Raw genomic sequence first — 26258 nt, 5'->3', positions numbered from 1 at the left:
TGATGCAATACTGTCTTTGAACCTGAAAGACCATTCCACCACAGGCATGTGTATTGTCGATAATTCACAGATTCAGGTGAAAAGTAATTGTGCCTGACCCTTGATGTCTTTAGTGCAGTCATCCCAAGGTGCATTTGCCCATCAGTTATTGAGTTAAATATTGTTTTAAACAGGAAAAGGGAAATTAATAAAAGGCAATGAGGTGGCAGAATAACATTTGTAAGGTAGCTAGGAAGGACAGTCATATAATTAAGAGATTGGACTGGGATTCAGGAAATCTGGGTTAAATCCCTATTACTTGCACACACTTCCTGCGTGACCTTGCTCAGGTCAATCTCTCTGTGCCTCAGTTCTCCATCTGTGAACTGAAGATACTTTCCTACCTCACTGAGGTGTTGAGGCTAAATCTACTATTGTCATGAGAGATGCTTGGATACTCCTTGATAGGGACCATATGGGCACCTAGAGGGAGTCCAAAATGGTTAACAGTGTAGAATTGGTACCAATGGATTCTGAGACTTTGGATAAGAAGCTGTCATTCCTGTTGATTGTTTTGAGGTCCCTTGATAGGTATGAGCTCTATGAATTATTCCCTACCTCCTCTTTCACCTTCAGTATGCCTGCCCAGATATTCAGTAGGGCAACTACTCCTGCAGGGCCCCTCTGCTACAATGGGATTCTCAAGTGTTGAATTCAATAGGACTCGTCTGCCTATATGAATACCTTATGGGTTTGATATAGGAGTTATTGGTGATATTCTATGGCCTACGTTATGCAGAATGGTCAGTGTCTACACTTAATCACTACAGTGACACAGCTGCAGCGCTTCACTGTAGACACACTACAGTGATGGGAGGGGTTCTCCCATTGCTGTAGTTAATCCACATCTCCGAGAGGGATAATTCTTCCATCAACCTAGCACTGTCTACATCCAGGGTTAGGTTGGCATAGCTACATCTCTCAGGGCTGTGGATTCCCCAGAGAGATGTAGCTATGCCAATGTAAATTCCCAGGGTAGACTAGACCTTAGATGATCCCTTCTGGACGCCTTAAAATCTATTAATGTAATAATCTTTGCAGGACTAGGGACTTAATGACTATGGGTCCCAAATGCTGAGCACCCTGAATTTCCATTTACTTCAACTGGAGCAGAGGGTACACAGCACCTTGCAGGATGAGGTCTATGATTGGGCATTGGGAGGAGAACTTTATGGCATGATACATTTAATCCACAGAAAAATCCACACATTTTATTCATTTTAAGTGTATTTCACAGGGTTTTTTTTTTTTTGACTATTTGAAATTACATGCTTGTAAAAACTTCTTTTAATGAATAGAGCCCTTTCTGTACAAAGGCAAGCTTTTTTTCCCCCTCAGTGCAGTCATTTTAGTATACTTTCTTTTGTAGGTCTGGCTCCTTCCATCATCTGTTCATTATTGCTTACTGCTACAGATCCCTCAAGAACTGAAAACAGACTATTTGGAGCATAATCTATCTTGAAAGAGTTTGCTGATGCATGCCACACAGTTACCAGGCCTAAGAAGACAGATAAGTAAAACATTTTATTCTTTAATGTCAACTCAGAACTATTTTTCAGTGAAGTGGCAGAAGCAGTGCTCTCTTTGTACACACATAAAATAATTGGAAACAATTAGCTGGTTAAAAATCGTGGGTGTAGTCCTGGCCCCATTGAAGTCAATGGAAGTTTATACCCTTGACATCAATAGAGCCAGGATTCCACCCCCTATTTAAAAAGAAATCTTTAACTGTTATTAACTGGTGCTGTTAGAAATGCAGGTAAAGAATGTTTTTAAAATCTGATTTCAGTTTCAGTTTCCAGCTGTTTGTTTATATGCAAGTCAGAGTAGACTGAAAGCAGCCTCATCAGTTTCAGTTGTTTCTTGTCAGTTTCAAGTTGGCTTCAGTTTTTCTGGTTTTCATGAATTTGCAGCCCTTGCACCTCAGTGTTTGGGCTCCAAACATTTCAAGGGAATGTTTAAATCCCCACAATACAAAATGTCTGAATTACTTTTTTAAACAAAAATTACGAAAATATGAACATTTCTTTGTCACTTTGATGTTTAAAAAAAATCCCATCTTTTTGGCCCCAACTACCTGAGAGTGTCTCTATAATGAAAACAAACCCTCAGTCCTTTTTGCAAATATACCATAAATGGATAGGTATCTATGTCATTTCTACTATATCAATGTCATTTTAGAGTATGTTTGAAAAAACAACAACAAACCAAGCCATTTGTCTTAGGAAATATCAAACTTTTACTGGGAATTTGGAAAATATTTTTGGCTAGCATGAAAGGTAAAATCCTGCATCACAATGTACAGATGTGGGCCCAGAGATTGAACAGACGGACTGCTGTAAAACAACCTTTTAATTAGGCATTAAAATGCCATCGACTTGGACACATAAAAAAAGCTATGAAAATAAATGCCTTTCAAATAATTAGGATCTGATGCCTGAGACTAGCATTGATCTCTATGCAAAGATTTTCCTTCTGAAATCAGACAAGTCTGTCTGATTGTGTAAAAAAGGAATTAGTGTATAAATCGACTGCTTTTTGAGATGTTTAGTCCTATTTCCGCAGTACACGACCATTTATATAAATGGTCATTTTAGACAATCTCCCTCTCCCTGTTCATTACAGGGTTTTAAACAACTTTTGGTTTATTATGCCCAAAAAATGTTGTTAATTGAATCCCAGATTTTATCATGAATATATGAAACAGTTAAATCACTAGCTTTTACTCCCAGTTTGAGTAAGGATACACTAACAGATGCAGATTTTCTGTTCTAGAAAATGTAGTATGACTTTACTTTCACTCAAAGTAATGTACAAACATTGATTTTAAGTTTTAACAGTAGTCTGCAAACATAGCTGCTGTGAAAAATATATCATTCATTTGTACAAATTCGCCCATTCAATATAACACAATTTCTGAGGAGCAATTTTCAGCAGCTATTGATGCTTGCATAATATGAAAATATGACTATAACTGCCTATTTGTGCCACAGTTATTGTTGTAATTATAACCCCAGTTTGCACAGTTAAAGAAGTCTCCAATATTTATAAAGAAAAGATCTGGAAAACAATGAGTCCATAATATTTAAATTTTTCAACATGTAAACTGACCAAATATTAAACTTTAGACAGTGACTATGATGCAAGAATATTTTGTAAAGCTGCCTTTTGTTTATTACCAATAAATAAGTATTTTTATAAATAATAAGAAAGTTAAACCCTAAAAGAACATTTAAGGTATGCGAAGGTTGTGGAAAAGGGTGATACAAAAATGATCTAAGGAAGGAGTCTTGGATTATCAGCTTCCACTTTGAATTTCATGTGTTTTATCAGCTTTTATCACAAATGTAGTGTTACATAAACATTGTTTTTGTTATGTAGTAACCTTGCAATTCTTGAGTCCATTTTCCCATGTATTAGCTTTAAGAATCTTGAAGAAATTAGTGAACATACCTTTCTTATTATAATTCTTATTTTGTGTGTTTCAGTATTCAATAATTAACAACAAAATAAATGTTTTAAACTTCCAGTTCAGTGTGCTTCCTATTTTTTTAATAAATGAGAGTCATGTTACACTCAAGATTCTGTTATATTTAGCATATAGAATTGGGTCAGGTGATCAAAGTGTAATTTGGTAACCAGTCAAAATAGAAGATGAAACTTGGTCTTTAAGTTGCAGTGGCTTTTATTAATCAGATTTTATATGGCTCTGCTGCTTGCACACTTGTTAAAGGTGTGAAAAATTGCACTATGAAAGAATTTCATAGATGGAACCTTTAATTTTTGGATAAGATTCTAAGTTTATCAATAATTGCTCTGGTTGTGAAGCTTTGGGCAGAATTTTTTTAGGGTCCAATGAACTTGCTGTTAAAGCTTATGTTGCCATTTGCTTAGGAGTACATCCCAATTAGTAACCCTTATATCCAGAGCAGTAGCAGCATGTGTAGTGTGGTTTTTTTCTGAGTCTGTTGTAAATGATTAGTCCAAAAGAGTAGCATAAAACTTAGAACTAGTTCCCTGCTGGAGTCGGCTGGAGGAAATTAAAGGATCAACAACATAAGAGAAGCACTGAGGTAGAATTGTTCCAGGCTACAGCCACAGGCTTTCACACGCACTCAGGAAATTGACTTAATCAAAAGCTGAGGATTCAGGCATGAGGATGAGGATGATAAGGGCAGGTGATGATTCTAAATCATGTCTCAACATCAGAAAATTGGGTAAGGCTTTTTTTCCCCCACCCATAAAAATGATACTTCCTACCCAAAGGTTGAATCTTGTCCTTAGGAATTAGCAAAAGCTGCACATAAATGTGAGCTACGAACTCGGCACAGATTAATGAATAATGGCGGTTCACTTTCTCCAAAAAGGCACCATTTAGATGGACTTTTGTGCAAATAAAAGAGAGAAGAGTTTTAGATTCTGCTATTCTTTCCAGGAGGTGGCTGCTGGATGCTGGGTGTGTGAACAAGACCTACTGGGGGAGAAACAGCAAAGTTTGATGTCAGAAAAGAAGAGAGTAAGTACATTTAAAAAGGAATATACCAGGAACGAAGATCTTATAACATTCCAAACCATCATTGGCAGAAAAATACAAGGGGCCAAACAAGGAGTTTAGAACAAAAATTAACAATATTTAACTGCTTAGATGTCAAAAAGCCAGCACAATTACTGGTATGAAAGGTTACAGCCAGCAGGCAAATGCTCAGCATGTCTTGAATAAATAAGCTGCTCTAAAGAGAATGGGTCCCTTCCCCAGGTAAGAAATGCTTTTATAACATGGCATCACTTGCACTTAAACACCACTGGTTATTCTGCATATGAAATTTTCCACACTTTAGATCTTTATTGTGGGATTTTACTGGCTGGGCATGTGTGTTCCAATGGCAAGATCATTGAGTACTATAAAAAAGAAACCCAACCATTTCTCTTTAATTACTAAGCTTGTGTTTTTATGTCTTGAGCCAAATTCATCCCTGGTGCAGCTCTACTGAAGTCAGTCAGGATGGCCCATCTTTATATAAGGAAGTTGATGACAATTAAAAACGCTGCTTACTAAATGAAAGATATGGAAGTGAAATATCTTCGTCTGTTGACTGATATGCCATGATACCATCTTGCCAGTGTCAGGGTTAGACTAGCAAATAAAACACAAGACTATTTTTTGGTGGAAAGGCAACTTTATTATAGCAATTAAACATTACCAAGTCCTTTGAATAAGAGAATAAGTTAAGGAACATCTCCCAAAGTCTCATTTATTTCTTAGTGTCTTACCATAGTTCCAAGCACTTCTAAACATTTATTGAAAATATGTATAATTCATGAGTATCAAAGATATTACAACTGACTGGCATGAGCTGTTAGGCCATGCACAGGAAAAGGATCAATCACAGATGGAGTTTTTATTTTACTTGTACTTAATTGATTTTCAGTTTTCATACAAAAGCAAAATGTACAACATTGAAACAATATCACTATCATTATTTACTATTTGTAGTGCCCAGAGGCACCAGTGTGCTAGGTATTGTACAAACATATATTAAGAGACAGTTGGTTCCCTGAACAGCTTACAGTCTCATTTCAGACGATATTATGACATTCAAGGTTTGTCACATACCATTTGCAGAGCCAAATCCAGGTCACCTGTGCAAAATCTGACTTTGCTTAGGTGATCAACAAGGTGGTCAGTGTGAATAAATGCCTCCTTCCGTCACCACTGAACATAAAAATAGCTACAACTATTTCTTCTCTCCTTGACTTAAGGGTTTGGTCAGTGGAGATTCAGAGCCACTAACCATATCATTACTCCCAAGTTCTCCCTTTGTGATACCAGGGAACTCTGCTCTGTTACCATCGGCCTAGCTACTCAGCAGCCTGCCCCAATAATGTGCTGGAAATTCTGCTAGTCTTTGCGGCCTTCTGTTCCCAGGAGCATAAGGAAGGAGGAAGGATCTGGCCTACAGTAATAATTGACATCAGGAAAAATTGTAGTTCTTACAGGGACAGTGTATTTCTGGGGGCCTCAGATTACCCAGAAGCACTGGGAATTCTGGGAGAAAGATAGTCATAGGACAACAAAAACCTTTTTATGATAATCCTAATGATTATCAGAATCTAAGTTATAGAACTTGGACTACTGACGTGCAATTCAGCTAGAGTTTTATTAGTAAAAATCTGGATGAATTTGAGTTCTGCAGTTCCAGCATATATTAATAAGGAAACTGAAAAAGACACGAACTCCAATGGTTTTACTATGGCGAAAAGGCGACATTTCAAAACAAAACAATTTCAAACTGCAGTAAGAGGCAGAAGTAGGGATAATATAATCCCAAAATGGAACATATGCCCACCATGCAGCAGCAAAATGAAACAGCTATATTATTAATCTTGCGGGAAAGGGACATGGAAAATACATAATTGACCAACTCCAGTTCCCATTGAAACCAGTTGGGGAGCTGGCTAATGAGGTAACAAGAGTCTAGGAGGAAAGTTGTGTTTACAACTAAGATTACAGTTAGTTCACATTTTCAGAGAGACCCAGTAGCAATGATTGGGACTGTAGTTAAAGTTAACTTTTATGCTTTTGCAAGATATGTAATCCATAGTATATTCTGTGTTAAAAGAGTCAAAAGAAGGAAATTTGGAGGGCAGCCTGGAACTGTCACTGTTGGACCCACAGTAGGTATTGTCTCATACAGTATGGGGTTTATAAGATCACCCGGTGCGTGAAGACCCTTGCGATGTGTGAACACAACAGAGCAAATGAGGTCCCTGACCCCGCAAAGAGGTATACGCGTGCTTCTCACTTTACCACCCGTGCACAGTTCCATCGAAGGCAGTAAGACTACTCACAACGTATAAACTTAAGCATGTGCATAAGTCTTTGCAGAATCAAAGCCTCAGAAAGGCCCTTAGAAAATTGGTTGCATCTGATACTTAACAAGTTTTCTTTCCTTTCCATTCTAGTTTCCTTGGCCTTTTCCTCCTAATTGATTGCCTGTATTTTCCTTTAATTGCCTGTTTCCCTTGATTTCGTTATAAACAGATGACTTTCCTGCCAGCAATGCTGATATCACTTTTCATCTTCAAACAATCCTCACTCACCTCTGTGAAGTAGGCATGACGGTATGATTTCTATTTCACAGATGAGGGGCATAAGGCAGATCTTAAGTGACTTCCTGAAGGCCACACATGGGATTGCTGTTGGGTTAATGCTCAGAAGTTCCTGAATCCCAGTCTTCTGCTTAGACCACTGAATCATGCCACATGCTTTCTCTCTCTTTCTCTTTGAAATGCAGATAAGATGCACACAAACAGGTACAGATTTACTTCTTTTCTTATAGGTCTGGTGATATGATATGATAGCTCCCCTGAGGTTTTAACTCAATCAGTCTTGCACACGTTAACAAGGCAGTGTGTCTTGTCTACACTAGACCAGATGTGTTGGTTAACTCACGTTAGATTACATGGGCCAACATCACACCTTTAAATCCTAGTCTACACAAGACCACGGAGGATTAGGATATGATATGTAGGATAACTACATATCTCATCCCTCAGGGAGTCTTTGGACTCCAGGATATTCATGTACTGCATAGACGTCACGCTGACAGCCATCTCTAGATTCTTTATTTCACAAACTTCCGGCTTTCATCGTACTAGATGGAGCTGCAGAAGACTCACATTTTCTCACTTAAAGAGACAGTACGCTATTCCGTGATCATGAAATGTTCGTTGCCATTTGCTGTGTTTGCCAAGCATCTCTATTTTCTCTAAGCAGATTTAAGTCAAAATCCTAGCCCCATTCCACAGCCTACACACCTGGCCACGCTTAGGAGCAAGGGGAGGGGAGAAATTCTTTCTCTGTTTCCCAGATTGCAGAGCCACACGGCAGCAGCCTCTGTAGGCCAGTAGAATGGCCAGTAGATCTATATAGTGGCAAATACTCTGATCCGCACCTGCCTTTCCCCTAAATACTCCAGAGCACAGATCCATGGTGTGTTGATCCTCTGTGCAGGGTTCTGGAATTCTGTCCCCTTTCCTGAACAGTGGAAACGCATTGGTTCCACTTCCTTACAGAGACTCTGGCATAATATGTACAAACACAGGATAACTAGGGTTTGCCCCCCTCCCTTTTAAAAAACACATATAATTTCATACCCTGCTTTCACTGACTGCTTCTGACTCTTAAAATGCTTAGGAAATATCTATGGAAATAGTTAATTTCTCCCCCCCTCCTTTCACATTTCAGGGGGAGAAATGTAGCAAAACTACAAATCAACCCTTTTGTAACGATCATGTGCTTTGTTTTAACTGTAAAACATAAATCTGGTCCTCCTTGGTGATACTGTACAGAAATCTCAGTGGACATTTTTCTTGCTTCTAACTGGTCTACTTTCTTTCATAATGATAAATGGTTGGGCGGGTGAGAGGGGGAGAAAACTATCTAATCTTCAAACTGGTTGCTTTTTAACAGGACAGGAAGGAAGAATGGTGATTCATATAAAACAGAATCTCTGTTTATAGGGCTGCAGCATTGATATTTTTTAACTTTCTGACCTTTGATGCTCTTGTGAGGAAGCCTTGGACAAAGATGTCTAATCAGCTAAGACAGACACTGTGGTGCTTTGGTCTCCTGTTTAAATTGAATTAATTACTTCTCCACCCTTCCGTTTTCTTCTGCACCCAGTTGCTTAGTAGCTATCACCTTTACCATTCCATGCTGACTGGTTCACATTACTTCTGATACACAGTGCAAGTTCATCACCTTTCCAGAATGTCTCATGATTGATTCCTTATGTCTTGTGGAGACCTGCTCTATATTTTCAGGATGAAATGAGTTGCTTGAGGTGTTCTCAGATTTATTCTAAGTGTTCTCCATGAATTGTAATATTTTTATCATTGCTTGTGTCTACTCTCTTTTCTGTATTGTACTCTTTTACGGTTTTTATTAAATGAAGTAAAATGAGTTAAGTTCAGGTTTGTGTAAACCCCTTTAGCAATGGGTGGTTTTGCCCTTCATCAACTCTGTGCCTTGCATGTTAATACCCTACTGCACATCCAAAGGCATATGAAGGATGTGGGCTTTGGCTTGTTGAAAATAAAAATCAGTGTGGGAGGATCAGGTTCTTAAAGTCTATGGGAGCTTTCCCATTGACTTCAATGGAAGCAAGACTGGGCCCTACGACTTTTATATCTGCCAAGCACTGAAATCAAAGGCGGGATACTCTCTGGCTGGAAGTTGAAGCTAGCCACATTCAGACTGGAAATATGGTGTAAATCTTTAAGTGAGTAAACCGTGGAGCAATTAACTAAGGGACAAGGTAGCTACTCTGTCACTGGCCACTTTTAAATCAAGACTGATTTTTTTTCTTTAAGATATGCTCTAGTTCGAAAGGCACTTCTTACACTGGAAGATAGACAGGCTGATCACATTGGTCTCTTCTGGCAATGGAATCAATTAATGTAAGTAGGATTTCTTTTTGGTCGGAACATAATATACACCAAAAACGTGTGGTTCTTTGCCTGTTGTTCTCTCTTAAGGGTTTTTCTCAAAGGCTTTTTAACTCCATAAGAGCAGTGTCTAAGGCTTTGTATACACACGAACTTGCAATGGTTTAATTAAAGCAGTTTAATTAAGACAGTGCAAACTCCTCTCTGGTTACCACAGCTAGACAGATTTTTTCATTCAAAATGTTTTGACAAAAAAATTTTTTGGTCAAAATAGAAATTTTGATGGGAAATGCCTTTTTTGATTACATTTTTCAGGTTTTTTGTCAAACCAATTTTAGCTAAAAATTGAAATATTTTGTTTGCTGAACAATTTTTTAAAATGCAGTTTTTGTTTTTGGGTGAAATCCTGTTGCTTTTTGCAGGAAGATTCTGAGAAAAACAAAACAAATCATTTTCATCAACTCTTTTTCTTCTTTTTTTGGCGGGAACAAAAACTTCACGTGATCAGCTCTAGTGCAGACTTGTTATGATTTGAGTGGCTTATTTTGGTTTATCTTAAACAGGTTCCTAATTGACTGACTCAACCAGAATAAGCCTGGTTTAAATCATAATAATGGTGTAAGGCTTTTGCACTAATTTAACTAAAACAGTTTAAAAATCACATGAGTGCAATTCTCCATGTATACAAGCCCTGAGGCTGAAGATAAAAGGTGACCAGATTATAGTGACCCTTTATAGTTCCCACTTCTTAGTGACTTCAGTCCCCTTTCCACTTACCTGGTAGACTTTTACAGCCTGCAATTCTCTTATCATTTTAAAACAAAAAGCAGAACTAGGATGCAAAATCCACCACTAAGCATGAGAGGCTGATCCTTAAAGCAGGCAGAAAGGTGTATTTTAGAGTCACATTTGAGTCTTATCTGACTCCACAAGTCGATTCTACAATTGTTCTTTCTAAAAGAGATACAATGGCACTTGATTCTAGCATGACAGTGTCTTGCTAAGGTAATACACATGCTCTATTGAATGGGACCCTTTGTCTTATTGTTCCCAATGTTTCCCCTTTTTAATATATTGATACTGTAGCGTATGGAGAGGAGATAAATTCTAAATCCTTACTTTCCTCACCAGCAAGTTGGCAGTGTTGCAATTTCTCTGAAATCCTCACGCACTCTTAGAGCTCCATCCAACAGAGTGTGAGTATCTTCTTCCCTCATTGCATTCAAGCTAATTCAGCATGTTATGGGAGGTACTAAGCACCTCCTTGGATCAGGTGCTTATTTTCTAAAATGATCTTCTCTTGCTGTTCAAAGACCAGTGGGAAAATCTTGACTGGGTTATAAAGAGATGACTTTTCCTCCTAATGGAATGCTCCACTATAACCATCCTACCAGGGGAGTTCTCCTCTTCAAAAGAAACATTTTTTTTTGTACAAGCTGCAAAAAGAATTATTTAATGACATCATAAACGAATACAGAAAGGCCCAAATCTTCCAAAAGTAGAGACGCATTTAAGCCTGGGGGAAAAAAATGGTGTGTGTTTATATGCCAAAAACACCCCAGCTATTCCAGATTTAGGCCTCTATCCAGTATGTGAGCTGCCAGTGATCCCAGACTACTGGTTTTTTTGGCATGAATTAATTTTAGCTTGTTTAATTTCTGACATTTGTATCAATTTGTAGAGTAAGTAAGTAATACTAATATATTTAGAGTGAGGGCCAACTTCAATGTTGACATGAACACTATTCAAAGCATTGGAACTTAGCCCAACTTGCGTCAACAATAAATTTGGACCCTTACCTTTACAAAAATTTACTTCCATTGATGGTAATGGAAGTTAGGCATAGGTTATTAATGTATCAGTGGAAAACCGGCACCAGCATATCATAACATATCCAGCTTTTTTCCACCCCACTCACTGTTTGCTTTAATGTAATTTGAAATGAACTTCAGTTTTTGCATTTGGTTTTTGGGTCCTTGTTATGATCTCACAGCCTAGTCACTGAATATTGCATTCTATACAAAGAAGAGCTGTTTAAATTACCATAAATAAATATTACCAGGCACTGCCTATTTTACCTCTGTACAGTTTTATTTATGATGTGCAGAGCTTGCTACTGCTAAGCTGTAATAATTGAAAAAACTCAACTCTCTGTCCCCGAAAGCAATAAGAGTTGAAAGCATTGTGTAGAGTAAGTAAGCAAAGTAATGGTATAGTGTGTAACAGATTCTGGGCTGCCATTTTCTATGTGGTATTTTGTAACACTAGGGCCATATTTAGCCATTGGATTGTTACACAGAACTCTTATTGGCTCTTATAGTATTCTGTGTACAGAATAGGTCTCTACACAATTCTGAAAACATTACCTCCACAATATGCTCATTTTCCAAGTATTGTAGGATTTTTCAACCTTATGTTAATTTTCTACCCCATTCCCCAGCACAGTAGCACACTGATAGGGCTATTTGTGCAAATCCCATAGCTCTTTTGAAATCAATCCACAGTGCATTGAATGTAACAGGAGGCATGGAACTGATTTTAAAAAAGGAAAGGACAGTTGTTCAGAGGAAGGGGTGCTATTTCCACCAAAAAACAAAAATGATGCTATATATAATTTGTGAAACAGGCAAAGGAATCCAGAATAGATGGTCATTGAGGCTGTAGGCTCATGGCCCCATACATTTTAGGAAGTGGTGGCAGCTCCAGTTTCTTCTAGTGTTGACTCTGTGTCACTATGACAAATGAAAATGTACACTTCAGCCTATGTCCAGTGACACCTCTGTTGCCTCCCCCCGCCCCCTTAAGTCTTGGGTTGTTGCTTTTAATGATAAATGCCATTTAAACATGTAAAGAGACACCATTTCATTTTGAAGGTAGGGTACAGGATTCCTCTCCCCGCTTCCTGCACAAACACAAGTGGTTTGTAGCATGGTCTGTCACAAACAACTCTTTGTTTCTAGAGCTTCAGTGTCTCAATTTAAAAAAAAAAAAAAATGATACCCTTGAAATAGGCATTGAAAATATTACTGAGTGGCTGTTAGCTGGTGAAAAGGTCAAGCGCACAGCCTGGGAAAGTGTAAGATTTATATTATGACAGAGGGAAAGATCAGATGCCCAGTGACTCTCTACCGCACATTTTATACTAATGATTGAAATGCACCCAGAGACAGTTTATAGTAATAAAATGGCTTTATGTTCTGATATGTAAAATAAAATGTCCATGCTATGTAACAAAACATTTAACAATTCCACACCACCTGTATCTAATGTGGTTTCATCTGTAGTATATATCTCTTTTGTGTAACCAAATCTTAGTTTTTACAGTGAGTGTGTAATTAAAAAAAACCTTAAATAGATGTCTTTTCCCCCCCAAAAAAAAAAAAACTTGCAACATTCATTTTTATTAAGTACTTCATTTGTAAAAAGCAAAGCTGAATTGGACAGGTGGCCTGCATTTGTGATATATATATTTATATATATATATATATATATATAAATAGCTATTCAGCATGCAAAAATTGTAGTGATTTCCCAAATCCGATTACAAAATCCACACCAGTCACACATACTGTCTGTTGAATGTCCTGGCTAAAAATAACCTTCACTTCAGTGGCCTCAGGCTTATCTAATTTTAAACATCTTATTCATCAGTCTCTCCTCAGTGGAATGGATTCATCAACGAGCACAAGTGACTTCCACCTTTTTTTTTTAAACTGTTTTGTCCTCCACCTATTAAATGCTTGGGAAACAGGAAAATTATTGATGGGTAATGGCCAAATTCTCTATTCTTTAACTGAACCAAACTCCCACTATTATTTCTATTTATCCTTCTGTTTGTTCTATAGTAACAGCTGGCGATCTTGCACAGGACTGGGGACCAAATGTGCTGTATATACATAGAGCAATTCCTGCTCCACAAAACTATTCAGTTGAAATAAGTGGGAGTTTTGTTTAATAAAGAATGCAGAATTTTGCCCCTAAATGTCCATTCCATTTCTCATAGTGGTTGCTTTTGATGGATGGACGGATGAATGTTGGCAGTCATTTGATCACTGAAGGAGGTATCCTTCAATTTGTCACCTGGAAATAATTCCACAGTAAGAATATTAGCAACAAATATATTGGTCACAGGTTCTCCTGCCTCCACTGGTAGTTTTGTCCATTGGAAAAATCTGACAACTGAGAACTTCAATTAAAAAAGACTTTGGGGGGGAATTGTTCACTGTCTCCATCATTGTGAAAACAAATTCAGGTGCAAAGAAAATGAGTATTTAGGGGATAATACACTACACAATAGTATCCGCCAAGGGGGGGATGGTGGAAACCTCGTTTCTAGAGCCATTTAAATTTAAAGCTAGACTGGACAAATCTCAAGCAAATATACTGCAAGGAGGCAGTATGGGGCAGTGTATGCGGACACAGAACCAGGAAGCAGACCACATGGGTTCTGCTTCTGTTCCTAGAGCTGCAGTTTGCTTCTTGCGTATGCAGCCTTGGGCAAGTCACTTCACTGAGATTCTGTTTCCCCAGCTGTAAACGGGCTGATAATGCTTCTCTCTGTTGAGGGTAGAAAAAGAAACAGAGACATATAGATGAAAAGAGCTAATTTTGTGCTGATACAACTATTGCAGACACGTGTTCATATCGGCCGTTTCTCTCTTTAATTGTTTTGGCTCTATGGCTTAATGAGCCACACAGAGGGAAGGGTAATGTTTTTCAAAAAAGCCAAAAATCTACTTATGGGTGTCTGCTGTTTTAAACAAAGGAGGAGGAGCAGCCACATCACATTTTAGTCATTTGGATGGTTCTTGGGGGCCACGAAGACTCAATTAGTTAACAAGAGATTGATGAATCCAGGCCATTGATCCAAGAGTTACTTTGTACAGAACTGTTCTTTCCACTGCATTGTGTGTGTAAAGATACAAACTCCTCATACCCACAAACCCATTTGTGTAGGTTTCATTGAAGTGCAAGTTACCCACAGAAATTAACACTGAAGTAACATTGTTCTGCAGTAGCAAAATGAGCTGTTTTGTTGCTTAGACATTAGGATCATCCATCAGTCCAGTTTTCCACAGTCCCCATTCCTGCATGGTACGGTAACGAAGATTCCCTCGACAGTGAAAAGCTTTGTGAGTACAGAAATTCGTTTGCTGTGTTTAAGTGTGGAGATGGAGGTTTCCTCTCGCAAACAGATGGGTGCACTCTTTCCCTTGGGAAGGCTGAAGAAGGAACACGCTCCCGCACCTGAGACTGAGACAGCTGATTGTAGACGCTGAAGGGGCTGGTAGCTGGTGGCTGTGAGCTTTGACTTGTGATAGAAGGGAGTCTGGGCATCATGGTGGTGGTAGTAAAATGAGCAGGGAAAGGCTGATAAGGCACAGTTTCCATTGTCTGAACACTGTAGCTGGTGTAAGGTGCCACTGAAGTCCACATATTGCAGCTCAAAGGGGGCGGGGGAGGAGGTGGCAAGTCATCAACGGTCGAGACACCTGCAATTTCAGCCCCAGAACCTGAGTACATACAAGCTTCCCTAGGTGTGACCTCACTGCAATAGGAAGGACTTAACATTTGCTGGTCATATGGAGGTGGCGAACGAAAATAATGATCATCTCCTACAGAAGAGGAGGCTTCCAGGTAGGAACGTTTGCAGGGCAGGTCTAAATGCCGAGCACTTTCTGTAGACAAAGAAATAAGCATTTAGGGAAAGGCTTCCAGTATAACAGCATTTAATATAATCTTGTCAAGCCCCTCCAAAAGTTTATGGAGTCTCCTTAAAAGCATGTGAATCTTACAAGTACTTTACGAGGTTGCTTGCATTGTTTTTCAGGCTAATCCAATTAAGTCACTTCATTTTGAAAAACAGTATTTAATATCAAAAAGATGTTCATCTAATCCAATCAATCTTAAAGCATTTTTGGCTACATTAATCACCTTAAATAAGTGACTTGGGCTACTACTTTTAAAGCCAGAGATTACTTTTCGTTCACCCAGATAACTGAGGACCATGACTCTCTTGACAAATTCAAGAAGTCTTTTAAAAATGTCTTATCGCAACCTTTCGTCCTGTCCTCACAAAAATTACTATACATTTACCAGGTATTCATGTCAAGGGCTGCAGAAATATTTCAAGATAAAGCCAAGGGAGTGCTCTGGTAGGATTTCTGTTCTGTGCTGGAAAAGTTGTCACCTTTCAATGGACTTTGAGTGCGGTGGATGTTGTTTACCAGCATTCTATCATTAGGAACAATTGTTTACCGTGGGAGAAGCTGCAGCTCCACCAGCAGATTGCTGCTATTAACGTTTTGCATTGCAGTTCTTATTACCTGTGTTTTTAACTTTTCCATGTACCCGTGGACAGAGGATCATCAAGACTGAGATTAATTAGCAGATTAATTAGCATGGTAGTATAAGGATTTTTCTCTGAAAAGCCTTTCCATTTAACTTAAAAACAAAAGAATCTCACATGATCTCATCCGATACCTGTCTGAAAGGAGCAGTGTATGTTTAAAGGCTGATGTTACATTTAAAAACTGGCTCCGCAGGCAAAGACAATGCCTACAACTAGGTACTGTATTCCAAAAATAGTTAAACATTAGTAAGTTTGTTAAAGGCTTGATTAGGAAAAGTGCTGACCATGTTCAACGCCCCACAATCTCAATGGTAGTTGGACGAGTTCAGCACGTTTCAGGATCAGGCCTCAGCTGAATACATTTTTTGATGAAGACTATAACTGGGCGTATGTAACTGTTTGGAATGGAACATATAATCTCACTCTTTTAGACACATGCCTTTGCTTGTTTGCTCTGTTTTAGGGCCTGAGTCCATCTCCTATGGCACTCCAGTAAGTAAGATAATAAGCACTGCTCTCACTAATCTTTGCAGATCAGGATTTAGATCTAATCCACAGCCCACGGGAATCAATGGAAAGGCATGCACTCATTCCAGTGGCTTGGAGCAGGCCCCTCCCCTGCTCTTCAGACTGGCAATGTGACTTTGTAAGCACCATGAACACTATGGCACTACCCAAGTGATAATTAATAAGTCACTTAATGGCAATATATCTGTCACCTGTATGATGGGAGGGATTGCGAGTGCTATGGAGGGTAGGGTTAAAATTCAAATGGTTTGATGTAAACAAGATTAAATTTAATAAGGACAAATGCAAAGTACTCCACTGAAGACTAAATCACTTGGGGAGGTTGTGGAATCTCCGTCATTGGAGATTTTTAAAACCAAGTTAGTCAAACACCTGTCAGGGATGGTCTAGATTAGATAATACTTAGTCCACCCTTGAGTGCAGGAGACAGGTCTAGAAGACCTCAAGGTCCCCTCCAGTCCTACAATTCTATCTCATGAGCTTTATTCGATGAGTTGTACTGTTCGTTTCAATGAACCTATTCTCGTGTACTACTCAGTGTGAGTAAAGGTGGTAGACTTGGGCCACGTGTCTCAGAATCATTGTTTCTAGATTCTCCTTTCTTATAAAATTGGTGCTCTTTGCTACACACATTTAAAGTGCATGAACAAAGTGCATGCAGGTTTATGCACAGATTTAGAGTACAAATGATTTTGCTTGTAGGCTAGATGTTGAGCTCAGATAATTTGAATTTCTTACAGTAAAAAAATTAAAGTTGCATCCTCCAATGTTGACATCCAAAATATCACTTCCCTCATCAATAGCATTGTTCTTTCAGGGCCTGATCCTAAAGGGTCCTGTCTACCCTTGCCTTCCGGGTGAGTTATGCATGCTTAGTGGTTTGTAACAGGTGCACAGCACTTTGCAGGATTGTGCTCAAAACACTATCCAATCAGAAGCTCCAGCAGTGTTTTGCTGCAATAGATCAGCATGGCTCTCCTGGCCCTGGAGAGACAGGAAAAGGTACCACAGAATCTACTAGGGTGTTTCATTTATATGGAGGAAGGTTCATTTCCCCCATCTGTAAACGCCTGTTACCTCTTCTTTTCAGGCAGTGATAAAAGAGCCCTGAATCTCTCTGTGCTGTAAAAGTGTTGAGTGGTAGGTCTTGAGTATCCGAAGCTGCAAACTGCATGTGAGTACCGTTCTCGTACTGATAATGCTGAAGCGTCTGGTGATTCCCATGAAGCGGGTTGACATCTGTTTTAGTTGAAAGCTGGCCATGAGTAGAAACCAACCTCTGCCTCATGATGCTTTTGGAAATCACTGGATATTCTTTGCTGCAGAAGAGGAGAACATTTATTTACTAGTTAGATAGCAGTCAACCCTTGCAGAAGGACAAAATAATACTACTTTAGCACTCTTCAGCCGAGGATTTCAAGGCACTTTACCAAAAACGATTAACTAAGTTTCACAACCACGTTGTGGTGGTGAGTATTATAATAACTCTATCACAGATTGAGCCACAGAGAGGGTAAGACTTGCACAAAATTTTAGCAAATCTGTGGCCAAGCGAGGCTCAGAACATATATTATTGGATTGGAGAACATACACAAAAAACTCCCACTGCTCTGACTATACACTGAATGCATATATATGCAGGGGCAAACCCATACTGCGTTCAGTGCATACATACATACACGTTGCATCAGAGCCTTCTGAATGCAAATGGTAGTACAGATGTTAGCACTATACACCGTATTCTAAACAGCTGTAATCTCATTGCTCTTTTTATCCACACCTTTGTAGCCGTGCCACACGCAAATCGCTGTCGTCACTTCCCCTGAATCCCTTGGCAAATGGGTTGTTTTCAATTTTCAGCTGGGTTATCTTTAAAAGAATGAAACAAAACAGGAGTCATTCAATAGTGTATCAGAACCACATGTGTGGTTGTGGGATTAGGTTTATAAAAGATGCTTTTTTACATGTGTCATCCAGTGGAATTCAGAGTCTGTTTCCTGCACAGCTTCAGTCACCTAAAAATGCTACGGCCGAAGGGGCTGGATCAGTTGAAAGTTAGAGAGGCCTGAGCTGCGAAGTTTGGCTCTAGAGTGGAACTTTCCCCAATGGCTGTGAGCCTTTTAGAGGGAAATTTGAACTGAGATCAAATTCTATAACTTCATGAAAATTTTGCCCCCCCAAAAATATTAGGGGCTGCTATGGGGCCTCGTGTGAAATTTCAATTTAAAATATTCACTATTTTCACTCTTCTAAAAGCACTAGTAACCAAGCATCGTCCCCTCTGCAACCACACACACAGCCATAGAAAGAGTGTTTGGCTACAAGGTATTCTCTAAATAAACTATCACTCTAAAGACTCTTTTAACAAATTATTTTTGTGGAGAATAATATGATGAGAATGTGGGAAGGGCTTCAAATGCTCCGACATTTCACATGATCACTCATCCAAGAGCAAATCCATTAAAGCCCTTTTTTCTCAATACCTTAGTTACAACTTTGTCTCCTTTATAAACTACATGTACACAGGGATCACTTCGCCCACCATATAATGCAAATATGCAGGTGCATATCTGCTCTTTAGCACGTGGACAGCACCACTACCCCACAGCTTAGTGAAAAAAAGCTACAGCAGGAAGAGTTTATGGAGCAAAACTGTAGTTACCCCCCATCCTTCCGAACAGTGCCATGGGATCTTCAAGAGCCAGAAATGATCAGGACCTGTTTTATCTCTCAAGAAAGCAGGCGTCTCCCATAGCATAATGCTGGGCCACTGGTTCAAGCCCATCTCCGGGGTAAGAACATGGACATCCATAGGTCATCAAGGTCAGAAGACACCATTATGATCAGCTAGTCTGATCTAACACAGGCCACAGAATTTCACCCAGTAATTTCTTTGTCAAGCACACTGTGGTTGAGCTAGAGCATAGCCTTAAGACAGACATCCAGTCCTGCTGGAAAGCTCGCACGTGAGTGCGAGTCCATCAGCACTACCTTCCTTGGTACCTTTTTCTAATGGTGTTTCAATAGCAATTGAGTCACCACACCTAATTCCTTCGGCACCCTGAGTTTTTGCTAGAGAGCCCATGTGCACAGGGCTCCCACCATGCTTACTTTATAAGCTCCCCATTGATAAAACTCTGGGTGATACCCTCAACCTTGTGCACAGAAGCCGTTCTGGCTAAAGGCTAGTAGAGGCTTGTCACTGACCTTAGTGGTTTGGCTCAGCACCTCTATGAGTTAGTTACAGCTGGGCCTTCTTGTTTACTTAGAAGCACACTGCGATCAGCATAGCTCAGCGTTCTCAGCATTGGACATTCCACGCAGTCTGCTTTGGTTTTCATAGCCACACATTTCTGGTTGCTAAAACCATAACCACTAGCAAGTAGATTGAGGCTTCTCAGTTCAGGAAGGCCTGCTTCTCCTCTCCTCTCCGCCAGTATTGTAACGGCAGCAGGGTCACAATTTTAACGTAATGAAAAATGAGCCGAACCTGGATTTGCAAATGACATTAGTGAAAACAGGCCTTTGATGAAGAAACTGGGCCAGCCTCTGAGCTGCTAAACATATATAAATCCAGAGTAACTCTCCTGCCGGCCATGGGCTCACACCATTGTAACTGAGAGCAGTACCTGACCTGCTGATTCTAATGTGGGCCGTGGGCCCGTCTACCCAGCAAAAAAAAACCCACCAAAAAGCCTGTAGGCTCAGAGCCCATGTCAAGTGACGGGGCTCATGCTGCAGGGCTAAAAAGCATCGTTTGCGTTTGGGTTGTGACCTGGTAGGTGGGGAAGGATCTTGGATCCCTGGCGCCACACCACGCCCAAACCTCTGTACTGCTGTTGCAAGCGCAAGTCAAATTGAGCCGCTCGTGTGGGTGGTTGGTTTGGGGTTTTTTTGCGCTAAATCACTTTGGACAATTTTACCCTAGGTTGAATAGAGAGGGGCTTGCACCAAAGTCATCGGGCCCTAACTTTCGTTCCAGTACCTTAAATGTCTCAAGGAACAATATGAACTCCGTGTACTGCTCGAACACACGGCTAGCAGCTCTGGGTGCGTTCACACATGCATGTAGCCAGCCGGCATGCAAAGAAGAATGCCTTGCATGCGTAAGAGCTTTTAAAAACTTTCCTACTTATTTGAAAGTAAGCACTGGGGCCACTGACAAACCAACTTCAAGTGGCTCTGGGCACATTTTGAAGATGGCGGGGGCAGCAGGTATGCAAAGAAATGTTTTAACTCTGCAAATCAGTCCATCTGTGCCAATGGCAAAGGGCCAGGCTCTGCTGTACTGAGTCAATGGCACAACTCCCTGTGATCACAGGAGAAGCAAGGTAGAGCTCACCAGGTCATCTCAGGGTTTATTGCGACATCACAGGCCTCAGGGGTGTCTTTCTTGTGGTTCATGTGTAACGAGATACCAAGGAAATAAAAATATCTAAGCACTAGAGCCGGAGTGATAACCAACTGAATTACAAGGCTATAAAGCTTTCGTCAAGGACATCCTCACTGGCATGAGGGCTTATGCTTCACGCTTGCTGTTTGGTTTTTCTGTGTTTCCTTCTCCCTCTCCCGCATGGAACACTTTAATCTTATCAGGGTTTTTGCCACACTCCTTTAATTTTTCTCCTTGCTACTTCCCATTGTCTATGGTCTTGGAGTCTCTGGCTGGCTACTGACTTTCTGCTCTTGTAACAAAGTTCAGTCTCCTCATCAAATCTCCCTGCGATTCCAGCACCTGCCTAAATTGCTGCATTCATTTTCTCTTCTCACCCCTGCTTTAAGCTTGTCTCAATTCTCTTGCTCCAGTGCATCCTCTGTTTCTTCCTGCAGTTCAGCCTGAAGCTCACATGCGTGGCCCTCCAAGGTAACCTCTTCCAAGCCCCCTCTTTAAAAGTAATTTCTTAAGCCACACAGTGATCTTTTCTCCAGTGGCAGCTGTTTTTGCACCTGATTCATAAGTTTTTGCCTTCTTCTGGTTAACTATGTCAGCTGCGTGGGGCAGGGGACCCTGCTGTGTTTGTTAACGCCAATTAACATCTCATGTTACGGCAATGAGTGGCCACTTTGGTGGACTCGCTCAGATTGAAGGCACCAACCTTTGCAAAATAGCTCTTCTCAAGGCAGGGCAGGCTGAGAGTCAGAGAACGAAGGCCTTGGTTTTCCCTAGTGCCTCTAAGCTCCTCCAAAACTGTAGTTACAATCCACATCACGTAATTTTCACAATTCTGTGTTCTTCCTCCCACTGAAAACTGAGGTGTCAAATAATTACCACCAGACTATTTTATATCAGAATACTGACCCAGAATACTGCCTGGAAATTGGTGTAGTGCATCTCTTCCCCAAGATTGCTTGTATTCGAGAGAGAGAGAGAGAGAGAGAGAGAGACACACACACACACACACACACACACACACACACACACACACACACACACACACACACACACACACACACACACACACACACACACCCCCCCCCCCCTCCCTTGATACCAAGTTAATACAAGTCTGAGAAATACCATAGATTGAATATAGCAGACAGAAGGCCCTGGATTAACGTGCTGTTAAAGCAACACCCCACCTCTTCTCCCCATGTGTTTCTTGCAAATGAAAATATGAATAATTTCTCTGGAGAGGAGGTGATGGTGTGTAAGGGGGTATCGTTGCACACCATGTCCTGAACACCAGCCACTCCTACCTCTGTGACCTAGGACTGGCTGTGGGTTTTCTGGCATGTGCCTATGCCCTGTACCAGCCAGCATGTGGCCTTGAAGATGCTTCTTTCACATCCTTTCCAAGACAGTTGCTCTGAATAGCATCAGTACTGTCAATAAAACTATCCCTTACCAAACAGAATAAAGAGCTCCTCCTGCCCCCCTCCTCATGGATCAGCTGGTAGCTGTGACCAGAGACGAGCTGTGGAAGTTCGTGAATGTAGCCAGCAGCGGATGTCACTTTCAACAGCTCTGTCAGGAGCTGCTCTATGCAGACTGTAAACAGAGCTTAGCACTGATGTTATTGGCTCCATTTTGGCGGGTGGCAGTGGGCTGTTGTTTTCCACTTTCAGTCAAGAGTGGATTCTGTGGTAGCCTAAACAATCATCTGCTGAACCACAAGAAGCTTACGACGTTGCCAGCCTCCCCACCCACAGACCAACCTGCAGCCATGTAAGCCGTCATTTAATTTCTTTAGTGACGCTGTGACATGCATTCTGCCTTGGTCACAACACATTCTTAACAAGCCCCTTATTGCAGCAGAACTAACATTTGCCACTGCATTCCTGCTGCCCTTTTTTTCTTTTCTTTTTTATTTCAAGTAATTTGAGACCACTGTTAGACAGCAAGAGATGGCAACTCCCCGTCTTTATGCTGTTGGGGTGAAATTTTCCCCCACTTCAGTGCAAAGCCATTGACTTCTTCAGAACCAGGATTTCACCCCTGCCTTCATCTGCCCCAAAAGGGACGTTTTGAGTAAATATACCAAGAGAAAGCTCTCCTGTGTGCATGCAGTGGAGCTGGGGAATTTATCCAGTATTATTACGCTCAGCTCAACTTCATATTAAACTGTGAAATCAAGGTCTCGTTTTTCCTTCAGAAAGGCCGCCGTTATTAATAAGTGCACCTCTGGCTCACTGAATGTTTCTCAAGCCAAGGAGTTAGGCAATTCGCTGAAATCTAGAAAACAGAACTCCTTAAAGATGTTGTGCAACTCTTGTGGTTCTGCGGTTTTCATTATCGAGGCCAGAAGGGCTGGTTTTGTAATGGAGCCCCCAGCATTTATTTAGCAGGGTAAAGTGGTGAGTCGCTCCAGCCCACACAGTGAGTCCGGGGCAGAGGGGCGAGTATAGCCCAGGAGCTTCTGCGCCTTGTCCTCTAGATCCTGCTGCTCCACTAGCACTGCCAGCCAGCCCTTTATCCTTTTAGGCAGACACATGCAGTTCCCTTTGTTTTACTCGGCCCAGAGCCGGATTGCCAATTAGGCCCAGTAGGCACGTGTGTGGGGTGCCGCCCTTCTAGGGGCACCTAACCAGTGATGGATTCCTCACGGGCCCGTGCCCAGCGGCCCCAGCCAACTGTGGGCCTGAAAAAGCACTGGAACTCTGGCTGCGTGCCCGGCTCCTCCGCTTCTCCTGAGTCCAGGCCAGAGCCCAGGGTGAGCATATTCCCTGGGCCTGAAGCTGGCCCAGCCAGTCACCCCAGCCCCCACCACCTCCCATGTGGAGCTGGCCCGGCCAACCCCTCTCTTTCCCGTGTCCCCCCTCCCCCCGTGCAGAAAACACGAAGGTCAGCTTGGGAGGGGGGAGGGCACTAATGATGCTGGGCCCAGGGGCATGTCAGGCGTAAATCCAGCCCTGACTCTGTCATGATATTTCAGAGGTGACAATAAAGCTCTTGTCACTGGCATAGGCCGTGAAGCTCAGCTTTTCTAAAGGGCTCAGTTCCCAGTTCGGCACCAGCATGTGTTTCTGAAGGGCTCGGCTCCCCCGCAGCTGCCATGATTCTCCAGCCACCTCCTCTCGGCTGAGTGCGTCGGAAAATCTGGCCATAAAAATCTTTTCGTAAGAGAAGTGGTGTCCTGGTGCATTTACCTCCAGCCTCCCCCGTCCACCCCACGAGGTAGTGTCTGTACAGCGGTTAGCTACCAGCCTGCCGCCAGCAGTGGCTGCCCAGCAAGTTCTATTGTATGTACAACGTTTATGAAGCACTTAGGGCTTCTTCAGGATGAAAGGCACGATTGATGTAGAATGAGTAGCTATTAAATAAGCTCTTCAGGGCCTTGCTGGTTTGGGCTGTTTGACAGTGACAGTTACAAGGTTGTAACCAGGATCTAGATGAGCATTCAGCTAAGGCCCTCTTTTGCTTGTTTTATTTTGACCCATGTATCCAAGTTCCCACTGCGATTCGTCTATCGGGCTCAATCACTGCATAATTTGCCTAGGATTCTGGCCTTCAATCAGCAAAATAAAACTGACTCCTAGATGTTGGAAGAAAAGATTTAAACAGACCAAAGGCGAGCAGAATTTCACATACAATCTACTTTTATACAACCTGGAAGGGAGGTGTCTATATCTTGCCCTACAGCGTAGATTTCACATTCACTGACACAGGCAGGCAGCCTTCATCAACAATGATAGTTGGCCCTTCCACAGTGACGTTCATCCATGGATCTCAAGGGTGTAACAAAACGAGAGTAGCAAATCACTAGCAGGGCTGCGAATGGAACCGAGGAGCCCTCATTGGCTGCCTGATAGCTGTTAGCAAGGCCTAGTGCTGAGAGTCGTGGGAAGGCAGCTGTTGAACTGCTGCCCTGTTGTCTGTCCTGCCTGATAACTCTGATGATGACTACGCTCTCTCAGTCTCAACATCTGCTGCCCCCTCCTCCTCGGTTTTGGTGGCAATGTACGTTGGCGGGAGAGGAGACATACGCAGGTAACACAGCACAGATCTGCCCTGTGTTCTTCCTCCAGAAGTGCCCCCTCCATCCGAATTAGAAAAGCAACAAATCCCCACTAGTCGTGCATTCCCCACGCTGTAGGAAAACCTGTTGGGAGTGACGGGGTCATTTGTATAAGAATATGACCCCTCCCCCTTCAAATAAGAGCTGTCTCTGCACAGCTTCAGCTTACACTGACAACTTCTGTAAGGGTTAAATAAGAAGGATGGGGAGCCAGAGGAAAAGAATGTGCATGAGGTACTTGGTCAAGTTCTTCTCTCTGTTCTTCACCTCCCCAACCCTCCTCTTCTTCCCTTCCACTTCTCCCAATTGCAGATGAGACCACACCAAATTTTGCCAGTTCCCTCCCACTTCAAACCCAAACCTAGCTGATAAGCCATTACATGCATCTGAAGAACATAACTAAGCCCTTTTATATTCCCCAAAAACCAACACCCACCTTTCTGCCTTCATGTACTAACCACACATCAGGCGCCTAGCTGCACTTTTATGGTCACATTCCTTGTATGGCTCACTAATTACTTTTCACTAGATTTATGAGCAAGCTTTACTAGTCATATATGTGAATGACATCTGAGCATTGATGAGCTCTCGGCTTCATTAGTTACTGTCCTAGCAGCGGTGGCCAAGGTATTTTTACCCAGTAGAGTTTCATACTGTTCCTCAGCTGTGTATTTTGCTTCTAACTGATCACTCTGTTTGGCTAGGAAAGCACACCTTTCCTGCTACACAATTGTTCCTCAAAGCACGGGGTCTGTAATGGTAGGCTTGGGCTGGTTCCCTATCCGATCCGTTACTTTCAGTCATCAGTGGAGGGCTGCAAAAATTAAACACAGCTAAAGCACCTTTCGCTGCCAAGCACGTTACCTTGTGATTCTGATAGGAGGTCACCGATATAAAGGATGTCTCTGGAAACACATGTGTGCAGAAAGCTGTGTTCTTAGACCCAAAGGCATTGTTTTCATCTGCTTTCACAATGTGCAAGCGCGGTTGGTATTTATGCATCGAATTAAGAATAATCTGAAAAACAAATTCAAAAATTACAAGTTTGTTTAACATTGGCAGAACTGTTCACTCAGCGTATTGAATAATGCAAGAACATATTACGCAACAGCGTTAGCTGTGTGCTTTGATTTCAGCTAGACCAGAATCTGTGTGTTCGTCCCAAACCCAGGCATTAGAAATACATTGCTGTACTTAATAACAGCCAGTTTAGTACAAGCAACAGCTAGAGAGCTGTAGCTACAGGGCTGTGTAAAACAAACTTCTGCCTGTGAAGCAGACATGGTCAATTACAAATTTTCCACCATGTTTGTTTGTGAGAAAGCACCATTGGGAGGGGGGAGGAGAGGAAGGGTGGAATAAACGTGGGGAAATCTCAGTCTGGCCCCCATTTCTGCACATAGAAGAGTAGGGTTGGACGGGACCTCAGGCGG

General features: G+C 41.4%; 1 protein-coding gene across 1 annotated transcript in view; it reads right to left on the bottom strand.

Annotated features, from left to right (window-relative positions):
- Positions 1 to 14541: 14541 nt before the first annotated feature.
- TBX4 (T-box transcription factor 4) overlaps positions 14542 to 26258 on the bottom strand; it is a 49842-nt gene continuing 38125 nt past the window's right edge. The window contains exons 5-8 of the mRNA XM_067537716.1: positions 25690 to 25842; positions 18150 to 18238; positions 17447 to 17688; positions 14542 to 15167 (exon numbers count right to left, since the gene is read on the bottom strand). Of these exons, the coding sequence (XP_067393817.1) occupies positions 14542 to 15167; positions 17447 to 17688; positions 18150 to 18238; positions 25690 to 25842 (1110 nt within the window). The remainder of the gene's footprint in view (positions 15168 to 17446; positions 17689 to 18149; positions 18239 to 25689; positions 25843 to 26258) is intronic.

This window comes from Emydura macquarii, unplaced genomic scaffold (genome assembly GCF_026122565.2).
Source record: "Emydura macquarii macquarii isolate MOO-44397 ecotype Brisbane River unplaced genomic scaffold, CSIRO-AGI_Emac_v2 contig_450, whole genome shotgun sequence".
In the NCBI taxonomy this organism is placed as follows: domain Eukaryota; kingdom Metazoa; phylum Chordata; order Testudines; family Chelidae; genus Emydura; species Emydura macquarii.
Note: the sequence above shows the minus strand (reverse complement) of the source record. Positions and strands in the feature narration are given on the sequence as shown.